This window comes from Mesoplodon densirostris, chromosome 4 (assembly GCF_025265405.1).
Source record: "Mesoplodon densirostris isolate mMesDen1 chromosome 4, mMesDen1 primary haplotype, whole genome shotgun sequence".
NCBI classification, from domain to species: domain Eukaryota; kingdom Metazoa; phylum Chordata; class Mammalia; order Artiodactyla; family Ziphiidae; genus Mesoplodon; species Mesoplodon densirostris.
In genome coordinates this window covers 41637434-41662283 of record NC_082664.1, presented here as the reverse complement: position 1 = coordinate 41662283, position 24850 = coordinate 41637434, and the positions used below count along the sequence as shown (strand labels likewise).

Below are 24850 nucleotides of genomic sequence, written 5' to 3'. Positions count from 1 at the left end.
TGATATTAATGTGGCTACTCTGTTTCTTCTGGTTAGTAGTTGCCTTGTATCTTCTTTGATTCTTTTTTTTTTTTTTTTGTGGTACGCAGGCCTCTCACTGTTGTGGCCTCCCCCGTTGCGGAGCACAGGCTCCGGACGCGCAGGCTCAGCGGCCATGGCTCACGGGCCCAGCCGCTCCGCAGCATGTGGGATCCTCCCAGACCGGGGCACGAACCCGTGTCCCCTGCATCGGCAGGCGGACTCTCAACAACTGCGCCACCAGGGAAGCCCTTCTTTGACTCTTTTACTTTCTTTTTTTTTTTTTTCTATCCATGTTTTAGGTTTGTGTCTTATAAACTACAAGTAGTTAACTTTCTTTCTTTTTTTTTTTTTTTTAAGTTGATAGAGGTTCTTCCCACCATCATCTCCAACAAGTCCATTTTCCCTGCTCTTATGGTTTGGAAGATATAACCTCTTTATTTGTAACTGACCATACTTGGAATTTTAATACATCTATGTAACAAAATCTAAAGTTGGCCACTACCTTAACTTTCTACTGAGCAAATAAGGATGTTTAAATGCTTCAACTCCAGTCCCCTTACCCCTGGCTGATATGTAATTAATTGGTTGCTATTTTTAGATGTCTTTTTACTTTCCTTTTGAAGCTCTATTAACTAGACATTACTTGCTTATTCCATCATTGTTTATACTCACCTAACATGTTTATAAGGTTTTACTCACCATTTTCTTCTGTAGCTCAGACCTTCCTTTGAGGATCCTCCTTCTTGAAGTACATCCTTTAAAAGTACATCCTCCTTCTTAAAGTACATCCTTTAAAAGTTGATTTAGTGAAGGTGTTTGGTGGTGAACTATCTCAGTTTTCTGAAATATCTTTCTCTTCCCCTCATTCTTGAAAGCAAGTTTCATTAAGAACTAAAGAGTTAGAAGGAACTTCAGTGGCCATGTAGCCCAGCTTTTCCATTTCCAGAGAAAGCTTGCCTCTGGGCACACAATTTTTCCAAGGTCCCTACTGCCTGCAAAATAAAGTACAATTTCTTAGCCTGATAATGAAGATGCCCCTGTCCTGCCCCCATTGTCTCTGCTCCAGAATCCCCACCATCTGTCCTGCTTCTGTGTGGGAAGCCTTTGTATTAGAGAAGTTGGTTTTCTCATTGTTCTCTAGCGCCCATATACCTGGGCTTATGTCAGTCCTCCCTAACCTTTATAAGGTGCCTTGGTCTAAGTTCTGCTGTTCCGTCAAGACCTAAATGAAATGCCACCTCTGCCATGGAGCCTCTCCTGACCACCCCAGCCCTCTTCCTGCCCCTTACCCTTTTAACACCTGTAGATAGATAGCACTTAGCCTCACTGCTGGGTGCTTTTCATCTCTTTATAGCTTGTGTCTCCAACTGGAATGTAAGCCCATCTGGATAAATGGCCTTCAAATTTCTTTGATCAAGTAGACATCAGTGAACACTTTTTGAGCATGCACCCCATGTGTATGTATATTTTCTTAAATATATATATATATATATATATATATATATATATATAGTGTGTGTGTGTGTATATATATATATATATAGTACTATGATTGCTATAAACACAAAGTATCATAGAATTGAAGTGAGGAATGTGAGAAACAAATAAATGGAAGGTGCAGTAGTTTCTTCCTGTATCCCACCATAACGATTCGAGAAACTTCTTGGAGTAATCTTGCCCTACTTCTTGGTGTTCTGGGCCCTAGTAAATAGTAGACATTTAGTAAATATTTGATGATGGTACTGCAGTTACGAGGTATTAAAGTGATCAGGTCGGAAGGTGAATATTAGGATTTGCTTGAACCTTGTATTCTCTCAACTCTGGACATGGGTACATACTGTTTCCTCTTCTTGCAACATTCTTCCCCATTTTTCCTGTTCCACCTCCCCTTCACTTGTTCTGAAAGTCGTAACTTCATTGTCCTTAAAAAGAAGCCACCTCTGATTGCCGCCTGTCCTGGTAAGGCTCCTCCCCTTCCACACTCACATGAAAATGTGTACTATGCACAGTAATAGCCATTTACAGTCTGTCTCCAATGTAGACTTTCAGTTGTTGAAGGCATTACTCTACCATGTTCACCATTGTACCCCTACTTCCCATCACAGTGTCCAGCACTTAATAACGATTCAAAATCTGTGGATTGAATGCACATATGATAGAGAAGGAAGAGGTTGGGTGTCCTTAGAGCCTATATGGGGACCAAGGTTAAAACAAAAGATGACCTGCCCTTTAGTGTCCAAAATGGGACAGAATACCTCCTTGCCCTCAAAGTGGTTTGTGCATTGAATGACAGCTTTAAGGTTGAGAGGTCTTTTGCTATTCATTTTCCAGCGGAACCCTAGCAGTTTGTTGAATTGTTGTGTGTTTAGACTATGTTTACTAGGTTATAATAAAGCTCTGAATTAAAACCAAAATATCCAGACTTTTGTTAATGTGATATGTTGAGCTAGTACTAAATGCCTCAGAAGATGGAGGCATTTGTCACACCTTATCCGGCTATTTGGTGTATTCTTGTATACATTTCTGCTTTTCCTAGAAAGGTATGAACTCTTATTCAAGGATATAGAGTGGGTTGTTTATGGTAATAAAGAAGGAATCCTTTGAATGGATTTTAAGAAAAGAGGATTCATTTGTCTTTGACTAGTGGAATGTTCTTTCTGGTAGCACAGTAATAACAACACTGGATCATTAAGATGGGAGTTTATTGCTAATCCCAAACTCTACTTTTATCAGTGGTTTCAATCCCTGTCAGTACCAAACCTTTGTTTGCATTATTTTTAAAAGTTTAATTTATCGCCTTTAAATTTTATTTGTCCCTGTTTAATTTAAGGCATAAAGCAATTGTCAAAAAATAACCCAAACAACAAAAAAAGCCAACCTAATAGCCAGATGTATGCTTCTAAGTTGTTAGCCTCTACAGGAAGTGACCATATGATATAAATAACATTTGATTAAAGCAGCTCTCTCTCTCTCTCTCTCCTTTTTTTTAAAAAAACTATCAAATAAAGCTTGCTGAGATTCAAAGCCCTGGCATCAGTGTTGGAGCACATTTAGTTGTGTGATAAAGGTGTTTTACCTTCAGTGTTAGGTTTTGAATCAGTCTGTTTACAATGAGCAGTGGTGCAGTGGTTTTAAAAATCATGTTGAATCAGCAATATGAGGGAGCAGCATTGCTTTCATTCCAGCCATGTAGTTGGAAAAGGAAATGATTAGACATCATACTCCTCATGGCTAATATCCTGTGAAGTTTTTCTGAAATCATGAAATCAGAACTTGAGAGCTTAGAAGGGACCTCAGAAGTCTACTAGTAGAAAGGAAAAAAACAATAATTGAAAGGGAAATGGAATCAGCCAAACTAAAGGGCAGGATTCTTTTAGTTCTCAGCAGGAAACACATGTTTATCTGGAAAAGATTTTGGTTGGACAGGTTGTTTGTATAAGAATCTTTTTTGTGAGGAAGGAAGACTAACCTGAGCTTGGAGGCTGGCAGTGGAGAGAACAGTCTCTAAGCTGTTAGAGAATGAGACTGAGAAAAAAACTACAGATTTCAAATAGAGAAACCCTACTTTCATAGGGGTGATGTGCTAATGCTATTAGCTTACTTTTAAGTCAGCCATGCTGTATATTCATTTTATAAGATATGATTAAGTGGTAACTTTAGTATTAGTTGCTATAAAAGCAGAAATAGTAACTTTTAAAAAGATAGGGAAAATTTATGTCCACACAAAAACCTGCACATGAATGTTTATAGCATCTTTATTCATAATCCCAAACTTGGAAACAACCAAGATATCCCTGAGTAGCTGAAAAGATAAATAAACTGTGGTGCATCCAGACAATGAAATATTGTTCAGTGCTAAAAAGAAATGCGCTATCAATCCATGAAAAGATATGGAGGAACCTTAAATGCATATTAGTAAGTGGAAGAAGCCAATCTGAGAAGGCTACGTACTGTGTGATTCCAACTCTATGACATTCTGGAAAAGGCAAACTTTGGAGACTGTCAAAAAGATCAGTGGTGCCAGAGGTGAGAGGAAGAGAAGGAGATGAATAGGCCAAGCACAGAGAATTTTTAGGGCAGTGAAACTACTCTGTATGTTGTAATAATGATGAGTATATGTCATTATACATTTGTCCAAACCCATAGAATATATAGCACCAAGAGTGAACCCTAAGGTAAACTATGGACTTTGGGTGATTATGATATGTCGATGTAGGTTTATCCTTAGCAACAAATGTACCTATTCCTGTGAATGATATTGATAATGGGGGGGTGCTACGCATGTGTACGGCAGGTACAGGGGGTATATGGGAAATTTCTGTAACTCCTCTCAATTTTATTGTAAACCTAAAACTGCTCTAAAAATATATAGTCTTCAAAAATATATGGAAAGGGGGCTTCCCTGGTGGTGCAGTGGCTAAGAATCTGCCTGCCAATGCAGGGGACATGGGTTTGAGCCCCGGTCTGGGAAGATACCACATGCCGCAGAGCCGCTAAGCCCGTGCGCCACAGCTACTGAGCCTGCGCTCTAGAGCCCGCGAGCCACAGCTACTGAGCCCGCGTGCCTAGAGCCTGTGCTCCACAACAAGAGAAGCCACCGCAGTGAGAAGCCTGCACATCACAATGAAGAGTAGCCCCCACTCGCAGCAACTAGAGAAAGCTCGCGGGCAGCAGCGAAGACCCAACACAACCAAAGATTTAAAAATAAATAAAATTTAAAAAGAATTTTTTTTTAAATATATGGAAAGACGTTTTAATTGGAAAGTGGTTGGCAAAGTAGCACAAAGAATATGATACCACTTACATAAGATTGAATGTCTATACAGTGTATATATTTGGCATGTTCACCACAATTTTCAGTGATTATTTGTATAGTAAGATTGAAGATGACTTTTTAAAAGAAAAAAAATTTTCTTTATTTTCTGTATCATTTGCATTTTCTCTAGTGACCATATATTATCTTTATAAACAACTATAATGAAAGAGCAAGAAGACATTTTTATATGCTGCCTCTGCTCTGACAAGTGAAACCACATCATGGCTTCATTATCCTCTTAAGTTCAGAAGGTTATCAAAGGGACAGGAGATACAGTGAGTGGGACATTTTCTCTCCAGTTAAATTTAGTAATGAAGGATAAAAGAAAAATTGCCAGATAACTGGAAAATGCTTCAACTTTTAAGCATATAAAACCAAGATACTTTATCTAACTTAAGCTTGGAGTTGTGGATAATGCCATTTTGAGATATTTTCCAGATAGTTAGGATGACAGAGTGATGATAGGGACATACCTCCAAGGATCCAATACAAATTTGATGGAACAGAAACATATTTCCTGCTCATCCTGAAAGCTGATGGTTAATGATCCACTGAGCAATGTTTAATTTTCATTTTAAAAAACAAGAATGGGGCTTCCCTGGTGGCACAGTGGTTGAGAGTCCGCCTGCCGATGCGGACACGGGTTCGTGCCCTGGTCTGGGAAGATCCCACATGCCGTGGAGTGGCTGGGCCCGTGAGCCATGGCCGCTGAGCCTGCGCGTCCGGAGCCTGTGCTCCGCAACGGGAGAGGCCACAACAGTGAGAGGCCCGCATACCGCAAAAAAAAAAAAAAAAAAAAAAAAAAAAAAAAAAAAACAAGAATGAAGAAGTGGCTGCTGGAAGTCTATTTCCGGATGAAATCACTGGGGGAAAATAAAATATTTGTAGAATCACAGAGTAGAAATCCTTACCATTTTTTGCAGTGAGTCTTTGTAGGATCCTTGCATTTGTCATAGGGAACAAGAAGAAATTTCTGTCATTAAATTATATGTGCAGAAAAGAGTAGGCACAATAATAGTCAAAGATTATTATTGTAAGAATTTTCTAGTTATACTTCATCTCATTCCACAGCAGCAGTTGGATAAAGGATGGATTTCAGAGGGGAGCAAACTTATGCAGGGAGACTAGTTAGGAAACTATTTCACAGTCCAGATGAGAGGAAGAAGGCATGAACTAACTATACCCAATGAGCATGGGAGGGAGAGACCCAGTCAGATCATAGAAGGCTTAGTAGAACTTGACAATCAATTTGTTGTGGATGAAGAAGGAGGACCTGAAGACATCTGTATGCTGTTTTTTGGGGTTTTTTTCCTTCTTTTTCTGGATGACTCCAAGCATAGTGGTACTATTATCTAGGAAGAAACGTGGGTTCAAGAGGTTGAGAAAGAGGGTTCAGCCTACAAATGTCAAGTTTTAGGTACTTTGGGGATGTCTTGAAGAGATACTGAGAAGCTACTTAGAAACAAGTTTAGTAGTTAGAAGCCAGAGCTAGAGCTGCAGATTTGCGAGTCCTCAGTACATAGGCAATTGTTGGAAGTCAAGAGATCTTTTGAAGTGTTGGAGGAGATGAGTGCCCTGAAAGACCAGAAGAATGGTGTACAAAAAACCTTGGGACACACACATGTTTAAAACGTTGGGAAGAGAACAGCTGGTGAGTGAGACTAAGAAGAAATTGTGGAGCGAGAGGAACCAGATGTTGTTGGAGCCAAGGTCCCTTTCTTCAGGGCTGAGGAGAGAGTTTGTACTTTGGACAGTACTCGTAGATACAAGGGGTGAAATTAAGAAGGAGGTTATTGGATGATGGGAGATCAGGGCTCTTATAACAGTGGGGTGAGGGGCCTTTCCCAAGGTTCCTGATGGAACTTGGGTACCATTTCTGATGGCCGCATCCAGGACCTCTGTTCTGCTCCTCTTTCTGCTGACAGAGGAGACTGGGGGGTTAGGTGGGGATGGGTGAGAATGGGCTCAGCTTTCATGATGCTGTGAGCCATGAGTCCTCTTCGAGAAGGTCAATCTAGTAGCAAATTGTTTTTCTCTCCTCTTTCCAGTGATAGTCATCCCCATGAGTTTGCACGATGGTAGATGCTTTTGTAGACTAGGCTTCCTCAGAGGAAGCCAAGTCCCTGAGAAACACCTGTGTATAGCTCCTGAAGAGTCAGGTATCATACTACATTGAGTTGAATCATTCTGTCTGAATTTAGAAATACCTATGAGCCATGTGATTCAGCTCTTTTCAAAAAACAGAAGATTCTGTTCTGCTCAGTGCCATTTGGGGGCTTTTGCTTGCCATTTTTAATACCAACACTGTTTGTCACAGCCATTGTGACTGGTGCTGGCATAAATTCCTGGAATCCTCTCCCTATCCTGGTTCACCAGTTTCTCCTTCCTCTTCCAAACAACAGCTAATCTCAACCCATTTATGAAGTCTTCTTTAATTAATCAGATGACTAGGTACACAACTCCTGTGATTCTCTCTTCACTCAACACCCAACAAATGCTCTCACCCACTGGTTGTGTGTACTTGTTGTAAAGACTCATTTAAATTATGTATTTGCTTAATACGTGTGCTAATTGTTCTGTTATTATCACTATTGTCTCAGACAAGAATCATCTAAGTTTAAGTTCTTAAGCATCATTCTTTATCACGTATCACACAGTTCTGTGATCACGTGGTTGCTTATTCAGTATGTTGGATAATACTAAGCAAAATTCTCTCACTACCTTACTGCATTACCTTTCAAGGATATTTTGTATTTTAGAGACATTAACAACATAGCACTCTCTGGTTCTTTCTTGACTAGTAACTTTTGGTCAACACTAAGGTTTTCCTGTTTGTTTTTCCCATAGTTATCACCTCCCAAGTGCACACATGATAAAATGAACATCTCAGGAAGAAGAAAAAAGACATCTGATAGCATTGCTCAGTAGTTCAACATAGTAAACAGGGTCTGGCGTCCCCATTCTATCATTGGCTGCCTGACCTCACTTAACCTTCCTGTTAGTTTCTGTTTCCTCACCAGAAAATTTATTACTCTCCGGGGGAGAGACCCAATTGATTCTAGGAGATTCTAGGAGACCCAATGTTAATAATTTTAATAAAGGACAAAGTGCAGGATGATGTTAACCATATGGTCCTGGGATAAGATCAAGAGTGGAGGATTCCGGGGGTAGTTCTGGTGCTAGCTAGCTACCAGATGAGCCTTGAGCACGTTGTTGAACTTCTAGGTAATGGTTTCCTAGGTATTGATTCTTCTTCGAGACAATTAGGTGATTGGATTAAAAATCTCTTCTATTTCTTGAACTCTGAAGTAAGAGTTTTAACAACAAGTATAATAGGTAACACTTAGTTGCCACCTGCTAGGTTTTTTTCTAATTATGTTACACTTATTATCTCAGCAAGTCCTCAGAATGGCCCTTTGAGGAGAGTTCTCTAGCCCTTCGTGTTCTCCAAATGAGGAAACTGAGGCATAGGAGACAAAACAAGTTGCCCAAGGTCACCCAGTTTATAAGGGGAAGAAGCAGGATTCACAGCTGGGCTCCAGATTCCATGCGCTCACCCACCACACTCTCTTGCCTGCCATATATAAAGGCTGCACGACCTCCTCTCCACCGCCCCTTGAAGACCAGCCACAGATTTTAGTAAACTAAGTGCTTTTGCCGCTGAGCAAATTCAACTTAAATTGCATTCTACACTAAATCAGAGGTATTTCCTTTATATGTTTTATATCAATAATTCTAAAAATTAAAAAGTGCCATAGATTTCTCTTTCTGATTTAATATGCTTCCAAGTCACTTGGAAACTTGGAACTATGCTTTTTTGACTCACATCAGAATGTTGCAGAAGTACTTTCAGATACAGATGTCTATGTCTGGTATATAAAGCCTTAAATTCAGGTAGGGAGAGCAGAAGACTAAAAAGGATGAAATATTTACTAGTTTTGAGATCAAGTTTAGACAGTTTGACAGAGACTTCGGAGAGCCACTCCTCCCTGGCAAAGCCTCACATCAGCAGCACAGGTTTCAGACCAGCACAACTTGCTGCGATGGAAACTTACCCTGGGCTGCCTCCTACTCACTTGTGCCTCCTCGAGTTCTGAAAGAGTGTGTGGGATGACAATCGGATTTTATGAAATATAATTTTATTTCCAACTAGTTAACCTTCGTTACATTTGACATAATTATTCTCTACCCTGTGGTTGGGAGGGCTTGGCAAGACCAACTTGTGGATAAGACAGATCAGGGCTCCAGACCTGCCCACCTCCTGAGACTGGAATGTGAGTTTCCACTCTGGGGCACTGAGCCAGCTTCCTATTTACTTAGAGGCACTGAGCACCTCAGGAGCAAAACAGAAGTTGTGATGCAAGTTTTGGCTGCAGAGCATGTTAGGATTGCTTGATGTGTTCAACTAGCACGTGATCTGAAAGGTTTCTCAAAGCCCAGGGTGGTTTCAGGCACAACAGGATTAAATCGTCTTTTTTAGCCCTTCTAACTCAGTCCTAAGTCAACAGGACGCCGTGCAAACAATGAGGAAGCTCCCTCTGCACTCTGATTGTCAAATGGGGGTTGAGTCTGCGCTCTGGGGAACAGAGTTAAGTCCCAGAGTTCTTTCTTCCTGGTCAGGGCAGCCAGCAAGAGAATGGTGATAGGGAGAGCCATATGAAGCCATGGGGGCCCCAGTTTAATTACATGACTTAAATTTCTTGCAAATTCTGAGGTGTGGGTGACTGTGTGTTTGCTTTTTAAACAAAAAGAGGCACATGTGCAAAAGAATAGAGAAAAGGGAAGAGTGAAGTTTAGTTAAAAATGACCATGTATGAGGTCTTATGAGACACCTGGGTATAGGAGGTGAAAGAGACATAACCCCTAGTTTCCTGGGATAAGGGAAAAGATGGAGGTGTGCTCCCAGGTTGCTGTGGAAACAGAGGGGAGAAGCATTTCACTCTGATTCAGGATTTTCCTTAGGCTCTGAGGCACACAGGAAAGTCTAAGTTAACTAGTTTAAAAAAAAAAAAAAAAAAAAAAAAGGAAGGAAGAACATTCCAGGAGGGGTGAAAGGCAGGAGCAAAGGCATTAGGGGATGACCGACTTGGTGGACAACTACAAGCGGTTTCTTCCTATGTCCTTCCAGCTATAACAAATCACCTGGAAAATTCATAGGTCACATTACTGCAATGGTAATAGCTGTTGAGGGGGAAAAAAAAAGACTCAATTCATGAAATATTAAAACTGCAAGTGAACTGACCTTTTAACCAATCTTTATAGTATTAAGGGATTAAATGAGTAAATTACTGGTAATTAGACCCCCAGGGAGAATTTAATTTGCATTTAGATGTGATAAGTGTTTAGTAATTCAATACAAGTTTTGCTTTGGCCAGTACTGAGCTGGGTCTTAGGTTGGTGATAATGTAGATCAGGTATAGGGTGTTACCATTAGGCTAACTTTCATCATCTGTCAACAAGGGCACATTAAAATCTGTTTATTTTGTGGTTACTAAATGGCTTCTAGAAGTATTGTGGAAAAGAGCAGTACAGTACAGTAACTTCTGTTCTTATGTGACCCTTATCCAAAATTGTAAGAACCTCTCAGGAATATTGATTATGACACTATCCCCATAGCACTGAGGACAAAGGTATATTTTCATCTTCTTTAGATAGATGGGAAACCTGAGAATGATAATAATTGGGCTGCTTGCCAAAGATGTTACACACACACACCCCAAAGCAAAACCTGAAGCAGGTACAATTTTAACCATGCTAGAGCCTCTGAAGAATTGGTATCTTAACAACGTTTATTTGGACTATTTCTACATTTTATTCTTTGAGATTTCTTGTATTGACCCTAATTTTTACTGTTAAAAAGAATATAATGATTGATATCTATATAGCATATATTCCTGCTTTCTGGTGTTTTTTATAGAAAACAAATCCTGAAGTTGAATTGTTGCATGAAAGGAAATGCACATAACACTTGGACAAAGGTCACAAAAACACTAACTCGAAAAGATATCTGCATCCCCATGTTCATAGCAGCATTGTTTACAATAGCCAAGATATAGAAACAACCTGTGTCTATCGATGGATGAACGGATAAAGAAGTTGTGATATATATACACAATGGAATATTAGTCAGCTATAAAAAATGAGGAAATCTTACCATTTATGTCAACATGGATGGACCTTGAAGGCATTATGCTAAGTGAAATAAGTCAGAAAAAAACAAATACTGTATGATCTAAAAAACAAACAGGAAAAACAAAACAACCAATTCACAGAAAAACAGATCAGATTTGTGGTTACCAGAGGCCAGGTGTAGGGGGAGGAGGAATTGGAGGAAGGTGGTCAAAAGGTTTAAACTTCTGGTTATAAGATAAGTGAGTACTAGGGATGTAATGTATACAACATGATAACCACAGCTAACATTGATGTATGATATATAGGAAAGTCGAGAATAAATCCTAAGAGTTCTCATCACAAGGAGAAAATATATATTTCCTTTTCTTCTTTCTTTTTATTGTATTTATATGAGAAGGTGAATGTTAGTTGAACGTATTGTGGTAATCATTTCACAGTATTTGTAACTCAGATTGTCATGCTTGTACACCTTAAACTTACACAGTGAAGTTACAGCAATTATTTCTCAATAAAACTGGAATAAATACTCTGACAGGTATTTGTCAAATTGGTCACCGAAAGAAATCATTCTTGAAATAGCTACGTGTTGAATATGACCATGTGCGTAGCTCTGGGCAAAACGTTTCTAATGCATTATCTCATTCAGTCCTTGGAAAAAACCTAGGAGGAAGGCACTACCTGGTTTATAGATGGGAACACTGAGTCTTAGCAGGGTAAATACAGCCAGAGGATTATGGGGAGAGACCCCATAGAGACCAGTTTATGCTCCTACCAGCAGAGGCTGGAGGTGCTGATTTCCCTACACTGTAGTAGGAGTGGGCATGTTAACTACCTTTATAAGTATTTGCCAACTTAAGAGGTAAAATGTCATTTACCTTGCAGTTCTTACATGTCTGTCTTGGATAGGATTGGACATCTTGACATGTTTATTGTCTATTTGCATTTATAATTTTATGAATTGCCTGTTCACTTCCTCTGCCCCTTTTTTACTAGATTGTTTATCCTCATTTCTTAATGATTTATACATATTATAAATAGTAACACTTTGTCACATGTTGCAAATCCTTTTCTCCCCAGTTTGTTTTAACTTTGTTTTGTGTCTGTTGACAAGCAGGACTTTAAATTTCATAGATTGCAAATCTGTGGATCTTTTATGGCTGTAGAAATTTGTTATCCCCATCCCATTCCTAGGAGTGTATTTTTTTCCCATGTTTTCTTTCTTTCTATAATTTCCACCTCAACATTTATCTGAGATTATTTGGGTGTAAGGAGTGAGGTAAAGATATTTTCCAAAAGGCTACCTAGTTGTCTAAACACCACTTATTGAATAATCCATCTTTTCCCACTGATTTGAACCGTATTCTCTTTCAGCCAAATTGATTTCTAGTTTTGGACTTTTCTTGAGGGGGTAGAGCACTGTTTAAATTACCGTAATTTTATAATATGTTTTAACATGTAGAGCAGGTCCTCCCTCATGGAAAGTTTGGGACAGTTTTAAAATATTTATGGTACCAAATAAACCTTGAAAAAAAATTGTCAAGTTTAAAAACATCCTTTGGGAATGTTGATTGAAATTTTGTTGAATTTAGATATTAGTTTAGATAGAATTGACAGCTTTGTAGTATTGAGTGTTCCAATTTAAGAACTTCGTTTTTACTTATCTTTTCATACCCTTCAGTTGGTTTTATAGTCTTTTTTTCATATAAATCTTGTACTTCTGATCAATTATTTCCTAGATAATTTGGTTTTTTTGGTTGTATGAATGGGATTTTTGGCTCTTTAGATATACCAAATACCTTGACTTTTAATGATTTATGATTGTCCATCACACCGAACTCATTTTTTTAATAGATTAGGCTGAATTCTCCTGAGTTTTCTACTCATACATTAAACAACTTCAAATAATGGTATCTTTGCCACCTTTTCCTAACAGTTTGATCTTTTGTTTCATTTCTAACAACTTTGGCGAGTACTTTCAGAATAATATTAAATAATAGTGGTGATAATTAGTCTTATTCGTTCTTAACTGTCACAGGAATTTTGTTAACATTTACCGTTCAGTTTGACGCTTCTGACCTGTGAAAATGTGTGTTAGTCATGTTAAAGAGACAATCTTTTAGTCTTTTCAAAAGAATTTTTTTATTGGATTACAAGTTAAATTTTGTCAAGTGCCTTTTAAACATCTATTGAAACTGTCATACTTATTCTTTCACCTATTAATAGAGTAAGCTATAATAGATTTTGTAATAATATGCCCATTGTTATGCTCCTGAGAAAATTCCCACTTGGTCATAGTGAGTTTTTCTTTTTAAGATAATTCTGGATAGTATAGAAGTTTCTGGTTATTTGAGTATATTGCTACTGGGAAAAGTCTACATAAAATGAATCCTTCAGAATTAGAGGTAGTCCTTTAAAAACTTTATCGATTCATTCTAAAAAATTAGACTGGTTTATGTGACTAATTTTGACCATGTATTTACATGGAAATCTTCTATTTCTTCCAGGTTTTAAAATTTATTAGCAGATTATTCTTGCATGATTCCTTTAGTTTCCTTTGGAGCAGTGATTCATTTAAAAGCATTATTGAAGACAGAATCTTTATAATCACAAGTCTCTGCATACATTGGAAAAGTTCTAGAACAGTTAGGTGGAAGATATCATTTATGATCTTTAAATGGTGCAAAGTTTTTAGAGTCTTCAGATTAGGAGCCACTACTTTTAAAATATGAAATTAGAAAGGGAACTCGGAGTGTATTCCCAGTTAATTTCTACCTCTTCCAAGTTAACAGAGGTGGTGCTGGAACTGATGCTTTTGGGCAGGGCTCTCACTGTGTTGGGGGCAGTTCCACAGCAGAATGAAAGGGGAGTAATGAGGAACCCTGTTTGCCAGCTGGTCACTGCAGCCAGTCGGTGAACCTGAGGTCCCAGACAGCTGGACAGGGACTGTGGGACCATGCTGCTGTCACATATTGGAGCATCGGAACTCTGGGGAACCCACGCTCTGTTCTGGGGGAGACTGGCCCAAGATAGCCAGTTATAACTAGGCAATTGGGAATCCCAGGGTTCACATATGTCTAACAAAGCATGATGATTTTCTGGGGTGTTTTACATCTTGAAGAAAGAAAAAAGTAATTTGGGGAGTATTTGAACTATCAAACTTGCTCGTACATTAGGTGCAGGTAGGTTCATTAAACATTATTCTTTTTTCCCTTCTTTTAATATACAGCTACTCTCCAGAGAGACCGAATCTTCAAACATTTTACCAGGAAGCGCCAAAGGGCTATGCGAAGGCGAGTCCACCAGATCAACGGACATAAGTTCATGGCCACATACCTGAGGCAGCCCACCTACTGCTCTCACTGCAGGGAGTTTATCTGGTAAGAGGTCCCCTGGCTTCTCTCCTCCCAAGAGCTGAGACTTCCTCTGGTTGTGTGTGATTTCAGGAGAAAGCATGATTATTAAGAATTGTTTTAGAATCTGATTTTTTTCCTCTAATATGTTGACCTAGAAATTTTAATCCCCAACCAAAAAATTACACAATTTACAGATAAAGTTTTATATGTTATTTCTTCTGCCAATCATGTTGGTAAAAGTGCTAATGAATCATGAACTGGCTAAAAAGCACTAATTAGAGAGAGAGGCTAATCAGTTAATAAATGATCTATCCCTAAGGAGGAAAGATATATCAACAGTATTTCTCTAAGAAGGCATGAATCACATGAAGACTTACGGAATTAATTGTTGCAAGTAAACTAAACGTACAGTAGTCTTCAGCCTTATAGTATGTACACAAAGGTAATAGCTTTCAGTGATCACATTCTATAATCCCTGGCATGTAAGAATCAAGATAATTAATAGTTGAGAAATTCTAGATGATTTGGGGCAATATCTTACTATACATGTTACTCAAGTGGCAAATCTATAATGTAAAATAAATTTAAGTAATAGTTATCTTCAATTAGAGGCAACATTAAACATATTTATTTGCAGAGAGAGGGAAGAAATACCCTCACATGCACAAAACATACACATACACACCCTTCTCAGGAGGAAGAAACACACTCTCATATCTGCAGCATAAAAGGAGATCTTTTTTGTTGTTGCAAACTTTAGTCATTTTGTTTAAGGCAGAAACACTTGATTCAGATCCATTTCTGAGTATTGATCAATTACTTTGTGTTTTGTGGGGGTTTTTGTGATTACTTTGGATTTTATACCTTTTAACAGTCAGAATGCAGGCTTAGTTTGTGTTTCTGGACTTTTTAATCAAGAATATGGTCTTGTCTATGATCCTTTTAAAGTACTATTGGAATCTGTTTGCTAGTATTTTATTGAGGATTTTTGTGTCTATGCTCATCAGTGATATTGGCCTGTAATTTTCTTTTTTTTGTGATATTTTTGTCTAGTTTTGGTATCAGGGTGATGGTGGCCTCACAGAATGAATTCAGAAGTCTTCCTTCCTCTGCAATTTTTGGGAATAGTTTCAGAAGGGTAGGTGTTAACTCCTGTCTAAATGTTTGGTAGAATTCACCTGTGAAGCCATCTGATCCTGAACTTCTGTTTGTTGAGAGCTTTTAAATTACTGATTCAATTTCAGTACCCGTAATTGGTCTGTTCATATTTTCTATTTCTTCCTGGTTCCATCTTGGGAGACTGTACCTTTCTAAGAATTTGTCCATTTCTTCTAGGTTGTCCATTTTATTGGCGTTATAGTTGCTCATAGTAATCTCTTATGATCCTTTGTATTTCTGTGGTGTCTGTGGTAACTTCTCGTTTTTCATTTCTGATTTTATTGATTTGGTCCCTCTCTCTATTTTTCTTGGATGAGTCTGGCTAAAGGTTTATCAATTTTTTTAATCTTTTTGAAGAACCAGCTTTTAGTTTCATTTATCTTTTCTATTGCTTTTTTAGTCTCTATTTCACTTATTTCTGTTCTGATCTTTATGATTTCCTTCCTTCTACTAACTTTGGGTTTTGTTTGTTCTTCTTTCTCTAGTTGTTTTAGGTGTAAGTTTAGGTTGTTTATTGAGATTTTTCTTGTTTCCTGAGGTAAGCTTGTATCACTGTAAACTTCCTTCTTAGAACTGCTTTGGCTGTGTCCCATAGGTGTTGTTTTTTTAAAATATTTATTTATTTTTGGCTGTGTTGGGTCTTCGTTGCTGTGCACGGGCTTTCTTTTAGTTGTGGCGAGCAGGGGCTACTCTTCGTTGCGGTGCGCAGGCTTCTCATTGTGGTGGCTTCTCTTGTTGTGGAGCATGGGCTCTAGGCACGCAGGCTTCAGTAGCTGTGGCTTGGGGTCAGTAGTTGTGGCTCATGGGCTCTAGAGCACAGGCTCAGTAGTTGTGGCACACGGGCTTAGCTGCTCCATGGCATGTGGGATCTTCCTGGCAGGGATCGAACCTGTGTCCCCTGCATTGGCAGGCGGATTCTCAACCACTGTGCCACCAGCGAAGTCCCATGTCCCATAGGTTTTGGATTGTCACGTTTTTCATTTTCATTTGTCTCTAGGTATTTTTTTTATTTCCTCTTTGATCTCTTCAGTGATCCATCGGTTGTTTAGTAGCATACTGTTTAGCCTCCATCTGTTTGTTTTTTTTGCAGTTTTTTTTCTTGTAGTTGACTTCTAATTTCATAGTGCTGTGGTTGGAATATATGGTTGATATTTCACTTTTCTTAAATTTACTGAGGCTTCTTTTGTGGCCTAGCATGTGATCTATCAAGAATGTTCCATGTGCACTTGAAAAGAATGTGTATTCTGCTGCTTTTTGGGTGAAATGCTCTATAAATATCAATTATGCCCTATAAATATCAGTAAATATCGTTTGGTCTAATGTGTCATTTAAGGCCTATGTTTCCTTATTGGTTTTCTGTCTGGATGATCTGTCCGTTGATGTAAGTGGGGTGTTAAAGTCCCCTACTATTATTGTGTTACTGTTGATATCTCCTTTTATATCTATTAATATTTGCCTTATGTATTAAGGTGCTCCTATGTTGGGTGCATATATATTTACAATTATTATATCTTCTTGGATCTATCCTTGATCATTATGTAGTGTCCTTCTTTGTCTCTTGAAACAGTGTTTATTTTAAAGTCTATTTTATCTGATACAAGTATTGCTGCTCCAGCTTTCTTTTGATTTCCATTTGCGTGGAATACCTTTTTCCATCCCCTCACAAATATCATATGATATCATGTGGAATCTAAAAAAATGATACAAAGGAACTTATTTACAAAACAGAAATAGACTCACAGACATAGAAAATAAATTTATGCTTACCAAAGGCAGAAGGAGGGGGCAGGGATAAATTAAGGGTTTGGGATTAACAGATACATACTACTATATATAAAACAGACAAACAACAAGGACCTACTGTATAACACAGGCAACTATATTCAATATCTTGTAATAACGTATAATGGAAAAGAATCTGAAACAGAACATATATATATATACATATATATGTATATATATATATATAAAATGAATCACTTTGCTATGCACCAGAAACTAACACAACATTGTAAATCAACTATACTTCAATAAAATAAATTTTAAAAAGAAATAAGACATTAAGTTTGTACACAATAAAAAAACTAATAAAATATAAAAGAAAGAAAAAGTATAGAGTCTTGTCTAAACCAAAGGCCCTAAACTGGCTGTCGATATGTATGAAGCCTAAAACTGTAGTCTTTAGGAAGAGGTTCCTATTCCATTTTTTAATGAAAAAAATAGCATCTCTGGCAACTTTGAGCCCATTTTTCTTCTTTGCATGCTCCAGTTAGACTCACCTCTCCCTAGATTTGCCTGACCAGAAGGGTAACTGTCTGTTGCTGTTTTATTTCATGTCACACCATTTGGCTTCCCTCCTTTACGTGACCTGCCAGCCCCTGTAGGCATTTGTGGTGACAACCTGTGATCTCAACTAACGTTCTTAATGGAAACTTACTTGATAATTTCATCAAATTTTTTTCTACCCAGGAAACTTTAACTCCCACCTAACTGGCCTTGTGAAACACACACACACACACGACACACACACACATGCACACCCACTTAAAATAGTGGTTATGTGTTTTATATATATACACACACACATACACACACACATATATATATATATATATATATGATTAAGCACATGGACTCTGGCATTCAATCTTATCACCAACTAGATGTGTGAACCTAGACAAGCTATATAACCCAGCAATGTCTCCTCATTTGCAAAACAGAGACAATAATTTTATTTACATAATAAACTTTTATTTGCACTTAGAGTGCCAGGCACTGTTCTAAGTATTTTACATTATCAACACTTTTTATCTTCATGATAACCTTATAAAGTAGGTACTGTTATTATTATACCTTTTTATATATTAAGAAACAGTGGCTCAAAGTAGTTAACAACTTGCCCCAAATCACATCCAGGCTATCCAGTTTCAGGATCTGTGGTCTAGGTCATCCTATTATATGTGCTACCTCACGTGGCTTTTATGAGGATTAAATGAGATGGTACACGTCAGCTGCTTGGTTCATTGCCTGGCATATCCTACTGGCTTAGTAAAATGTGGTTTTTGTTAGTAAGAATGAGAATCACATCACCATCACCCAGAGACTGTATTAGGGAGAGACAGAGATGGAAGCTGTGGGCATATTGTGACCTCATTTCTGCTCCCCAGTGGACTCTGGGTGATGTGGGCACAGGGAAGATGGAAGATGCCTCAGGTCAGGCAGCTGGAGTGGACTCACCTGTTTACATCCATATGTATATCTACATCTGTTTACTTCACCCTCTGCATGTCTTTATGTGTATGTGAGAGGGAATGATCAATAAGGCAGTAAAGTGACACTTCAGGAAGAGGCTCAGTCATACACACAGAGGAGGGTTTATTTTCACTGAGGACTTGGGGGATTGCCACAGTGATGGGTAGAATGAGAATTGCCAAACTCACCTGTTTGCGATTCGGAGCATTCTAACTCATCAATTTCCTCCTTGTCTTGTGGTAACAAAAAAGGGCTCAAAAAGGACATTATTTCTGCTGCTTCTCTGAAATTGTGTTTTTTTTTTTTTTTTTTGCGGTATGTGGGCCTCTCACTGTTGTGGCCTCTCCCGTTGCGGAGCACAGGCTCCGGACGCGCAGGCCCAGCGGCCATGGCTCACGGGCCCAGCCACTCCGCGGCATATGGGATCCTCCCAGACCGGGGCACGAACCCGTATCCCCTGCATCGGCAGGTGGACTCCCAACCACTGCGCCACCAGGGAGGCCCTGAAATTGTGTTTTTTATAAAGGACAAGAGGATGAAATTTGTTTTCCTTAAGTACTGTAATTATAGGAACATTGTTGCTGAAATATTTGACTAATGGTTTCTTTTTTCTCTATTGTCTTGAACAGGGGTGTATTTGGGAAACAGGGTTATCAATGCCAAGGTAAGAAAACATTTTAAAACTATGTTTAATCTTGTTCCTGTGTTAAAAAGTGATTATACCAAGAGGAAACAGGATACATTCCATTAATATTTTGATAGATAACTCTCTGTAGGTCAAATGAGACCCCCATAGAATTACAACCCTTTAGTTTTGTTTAAATTTTAGCCATGTCTTTTTGTAGACAAAGTAGAGGGGATGTTTTTATTCCTGAATCCAGAATACCTATATAAGTGTAGTTGTTTAAAGTTTTGTCTCTGTAGGATCATGAACATACTAAAAGGTAATGCGATTTTGTGAGCAGGACCCTTGAGTCTTGAAGATAAATTTTTGGTTTTTTACAATCCCCTTGTCCATAGGGATGAGAAGTAGCACAATGCTGATTTCTCTTTACCTGAATTGGAAATAGAAGCTATTATCCAAGTTGCTTTTTTGGTTTTCTGAATTTAGTTAAATGTGAGAATGTTCAAAGTTAGGCTGTTAATGGTCTTGTAAGTTATTATCCATTCAATTTATTTTGATTTTCACAGTTCTAAGATAACCTCAATTAGTGTTCCAGAAGAATTGGAATGAAATAAAAAAGGAAAGAGTAAAAGAAGACTCCTTAATCTGGAGGTTTAGCCAGGCTGGACTGGACTTTTCTTTTATTTGGGTCTCCCTCATCATTAACTTGAGTGTCATCTCATGGTTTGTCCATATGGCACCTATTATCTTAATTTGCACCCTACAGATCATTGGTAAAATAGTACTGCCTATCGTAGAGTGGTAACCTATGGTAAACTAGGTACACATAAAGAAATCCCACCTTCTCTTCTGAAGGAGGGGAAGTAAAACATTATTTCCCTTAGAAGAATGGAATAAGACATACATTTGGATGTAATTTTGACTTTAATATGTATGAACAATTCTACTGAGTTCTCCAATTTAGGAAAAACTGAATTGACAGCAATAATTGACCTTCTGCTATTAATTTCAGCCCCAAATGAGAGCATAGTTCACAGGTCAGAATCAATGTCACTTTTTGGGTTGGACCTCTCCAGCACAGGGGTATGCTCTGTCCATCTCATGCATACAAAGATAACTTGAGAACCTCTTGATAAACAAGATTACATTTTTGAGTTTAAAAATACATGATTTGTGACATATCTGTTGTTTTTTTTAGTTTATTTCTTCTACCATGGCCTGTAGTGCCAGGATATTTGAAGAGCTGATTTTCAGTGGGCCACCTGTTAAAGGACCAGGAAAGAACACTGGTCAGGAGACATGAGGACACTAATTTGTTCACATCTTGCAAAGGGATATAAAACCACATGCCTAGTTGGAAGGATATACCAATCATGCTAAAAAGAGCAAACAGATTAAAGCAGACTTCAGAACAAGGAAAGTTATAAAGGATAAGGAAGGGCATTATGTAATGATAAAAGTCAGTTTTCCAAGAAGACATAAAAATCTTTAACGTATATGAGCCTAATAACAGGGCATCAAAATACTTAAGGTAAAAACTGATAGAACTGCAAGGAGATATAAACAAATCCACTATTATAGTTGGATTTAATTTTATTTCATATCTCAGCAATTTCTGATTCTGATTGCTCAGCAATTTTCTGCCTGATCCAGCAGGCAGAAAATCAGTAAGAATATAGTTGACCTAAACAGCACTATCACAACTTGATCAAATTGACATTTATAGAATTCTCCATCTAAGAGCAGCAGAACTCACATTCTTCTCAAGCTTACTAGGAACATTTACCAACACAGACCACATTCTGGGACATTGAAACAAACCATAACAAATATAAAAGAATAGAAATCATGGAAAGTATCTTCTCAGACCACAGTGGAATTAAACTAGAAATAAATAACAAAAAGATAGCTCAAACACCTCCAAATATTTGAAGATTAAGCTACATATTCTAAATAGCACATGGGTCAAAGAAGACTCAAGAGGAAATAAAAAATATTTTAAATCAAATGAAAATACAATTTATCAAAATTTGTGGGAGGCAGTGAAAGCAGTGCTCAGAGGAAAATTTAGAGTATTAAATGCATATATTAGAAAAGAATAAAGGTCTAAAATCAATAATCTAAGTTTCCATCTTAAAAAGGAGAGAAATTTAAGCCTAAAGTGAGCAGCAGAAAATAAATAACAAAAATAGAGTGGGAAACAGTAAAATTGAAATTAGGAAAACAATTTAAAAATCCACAAAACCAAAAGCTATCAATAATTCTCCGAAAAGATCAATAAAATTGATAAACCTGTAGCCAAGCTGACTGTGAAAAAAACAAATGCCTTGAAATATAATATTTTTCTATGTGAAGGATTCCCTCATATAAAAAGACCAGTTCTCTGGGCACTTTCAATTTGGTTCTCCTGAGAATTCAATCTGATGAAAGCTAGATTTGTTTTAGATTATAGTGCTACTTGCTGACATGTCATCTGTCTTTATGTATTTAATCCTAGAAACTTCCATATGTCTTGAAAGATCTTAAAAATGATGTGTATTTTCATATTGCTTCATTGCACATGTTCATCCTTTAATGGAAACTGGACTCTGTACTCTATCAGTTGTCTGAATGAGAATTTTAAAAAATGTTATTTAGAAAGTTCTAACTATTCAAGCCATGGATTGGGTCATTCTGCAAATACTTAATGAATGCCTACTTTGTTCAAGTCATCATGCTGGCTGGGAATCCTGAGGACATTAGAGGCTGTATGTGGAAGATCTGAAATGAGGGAAGCCAGCTAGAGTTTGTAGGAGACTAGAGGAGGGAGAGAGTTTCAGTCTAGAAGGGGAGCCATGGGGAGGATATTTTCATAAATGAGACATTTTTTAAAGTTGTGTCTTGTGACACATTTAAAGTTTAGTGATGCGATAGGAAAAGAAGATACCCCAGAGATTGAGAGGGACATGGACAGTGTGTTGGGGAGAGTGAAGACTTGCTCCAGGAGGAGCACCTAGTCTAGTTTTTAGTGGAACAAAGAGCCCCCAGAGAAGAAAGGTGACAGGTGAGCCTGGGGTGGGCTTGGGAGAGCCTGAAACCCATCTGGGAAATGTCAACTCTAGTTTGACTGACTGTGAGACACGATGGAATGCTTTAGATTATGGGCCTGAGGTGGCCAGAATCATATTCCTCTGGAGGTTGGGGCAGGAAGGAGTAAAGCCAGGAAGGATGACATTAGTTCCAGACCTGAGTATGAATAGTTCAAGCGTGAGCAAAGGCCTGAGTTAGGGTGGTGGTAAGGAATATAGGAAGAACGAGAGCACTGGCTGCCATCATGTGGGCCCACCGTCTAAATCAAGTCACCGTGGCCTGGTGCCTCCAATAAATGTATAATCGCTGGATTTAATTTCCTAGTGTGCACCTGTGTCGTCCACAAGCGCTGCCATCATCTAATTGTTACAGCCTGCACCTGCCAAAACAATATTAACAAAGTGGATTCAAAGGTAAGATAGCAGTTTGCTGATTAAGTGCCTGCATGAGCTCAGGCGTGCACATTCTCTCTATCTCGCTCTCTCGCTCCGTCTCTCTTGCTCGCCCTCTCTCCCCCTCTCTGCCTCTGTCTCTCTTTCTCTCCCTCCCTCCTTCCCTCTGTCTTTTTCTTCCTCCCTCTCATTCCCAATTCCCTTCCACACTCCTTGAAGCCAATGGTGGTATCAGAATTGAAATTTCTCTCCTTTTTATATTATGGCATTTGTATTTCTATACTTGCATAGCTTGACCTGTCCTTGAAACGACTCCATTAGTGATCAGCTGGGTAAAAGCTCTAGGGGTCAGTTCTACTAATTTGAAGAGAGATTTCCCTGAGTTTGGCATCAGATGATTGGGATTTGAACGTAGAGTCCAGCCTCTGCTAGCCAGCTTCTCTCTCAGCCTCAGACCTAAAATAGGATCAATACTACAAGATAGAATCGATATGGTAAGTATGTTGTTAAGTGTAAATTGCACTTCTTAAATAAAGTGACTTTTGGCCCCCTCCAGCCTCTCGAGGAATTTCAGGGAGGATCTGTATCTATACATAAAGGCTTGAACATCCCTCTTGCCCTTAGCATTGCATCCAGCTGAGGTGGGCGTACATTCTAAATTCTGGAGGTAGAAGGCACTTGGAGTATTACCAACAGTTAGCAGTGGATTTACAGATGCATTGAAGAGTCCGACTCTGGAACTTGATGGTTCTTTACAGTATACACCCAGGATTGCTATAGAGTACACACAGAGGCGTGTGTACTTTCTTTTATGAGAAAGAGGCCAGAAACGTTTCAAGAGGAGTAATATTGCCCCACAACTTGTTATGTGTGGCTCTGTTGTTATTGCTTCCAACTGTGATATAGACTATAGAGCCTATGCCTAATTTAACTATTCACTGGAAACAGTATGTGAGATTTCACCTGATCCTGAGAAGTGATCGTCTGTGAGATAAAAGCAGAATCTTTGCACTCAGATATCAAAATACAAAGACAGGCAGAGGCTGGAAGGGCTCAATAAGATCACCAGTTGAATGTCACTTTGGAATAAATTCCTTCTGTGGTGCCCTGTCCTCTGGGTGTCACCCCATCCTCATGACACAATTTCTGGAAGAACTTGTGGTGATAGCAAGTGTATGTTGCCTATAAAAGACTTGTTGAATCCTGAAGTTAAAAGGTTCTAGAAATAGACATGGGTGTGAGGAATTGGCCAGGAGAGAAACACAGCCAAGGAAATGTAAAAGGTGAAATGAATATTTAAATTTCTATTAATCTCCCAAGATGGTGGACAGTTTAACGTATACCACACATTTCTGTCCAGCCAGTCTTGTTCACTAGAAAATGTGCTTCGTCTGCGTGGTAAGGCCTGGGTAATTCATCGTGGCTGAGCAGTAATAGTATACTCATCTCAGGTGTCATAGTAACACTTTGCATTTGGTGGGCTCCTGTTACAGTTTTCACAAAAGGTGTGGGTATGGAATTTCAGCTCTCGTCCTCCTGTTTCCGTGCTACAGATTGCTGAGCAGAGGTTCGGAATCAACATCCCACACAAGTTCAGCGTCCACAACTACAAGGTGCCAACGTTCTGTGATCACTGTGGCTCCCTGCTCTGGGGGATAATGCGACAAGGACTTCAGTGTAAAAGTGAGATTCTGGAGTGCTTTGTACCCACTTCCTCTTGAGAACACCTTGCTGCGAGCTTTCAGAATTCTGCAGTTCAGACTCTGACCTAGGACAGATGGTTTTAGATACCTTGTAAATGAACATCTTAGTGGCGCTTTCTATATGTTTTGTCCCTTGTCAGGAACGTAAAGATAGCTACATGTGATCCACAGATTTCCTAACCATGGAATGTTTACTCACTTGCTAAATGAAATGTCCTGTCTAGTTAGCTAGGCTGCTGGCTATCCTCTATCTAGTACTGAGTACAGCCTAGTCATTGTGTATTTCCATAGGTATTTGAAAGAGGAAAAGTTGGGATCTGGTCAGAAAG

At 38.6% G+C, this 24850-nt stretch overlaps 1 protein-coding gene across 1 annotated transcript in view; it reads left to right on the top strand.

The window, feature by feature from the left end:
- Window positions 1–24850, top strand: part of PRKCH (protein kinase C eta) — a 239244-nt gene that overhangs the window by 112082 nt on the left and 102312 nt on the right. The window contains exons 3-6 of the mRNA XM_060098069.1: window positions 14196–14346; window positions 19362–19396; window positions 22751–22839; window positions 24372–24501. Of these exons, the coding sequence (XP_059954052.1) occupies window positions 14196–14346; window positions 19362–19396; window positions 22751–22839; window positions 24372–24501 (405 nt within the window). The remainder of the gene's footprint in view (window positions 1–14195; window positions 14347–19361; window positions 19397–22750; window positions 22840–24371; window positions 24502–24850) is intronic.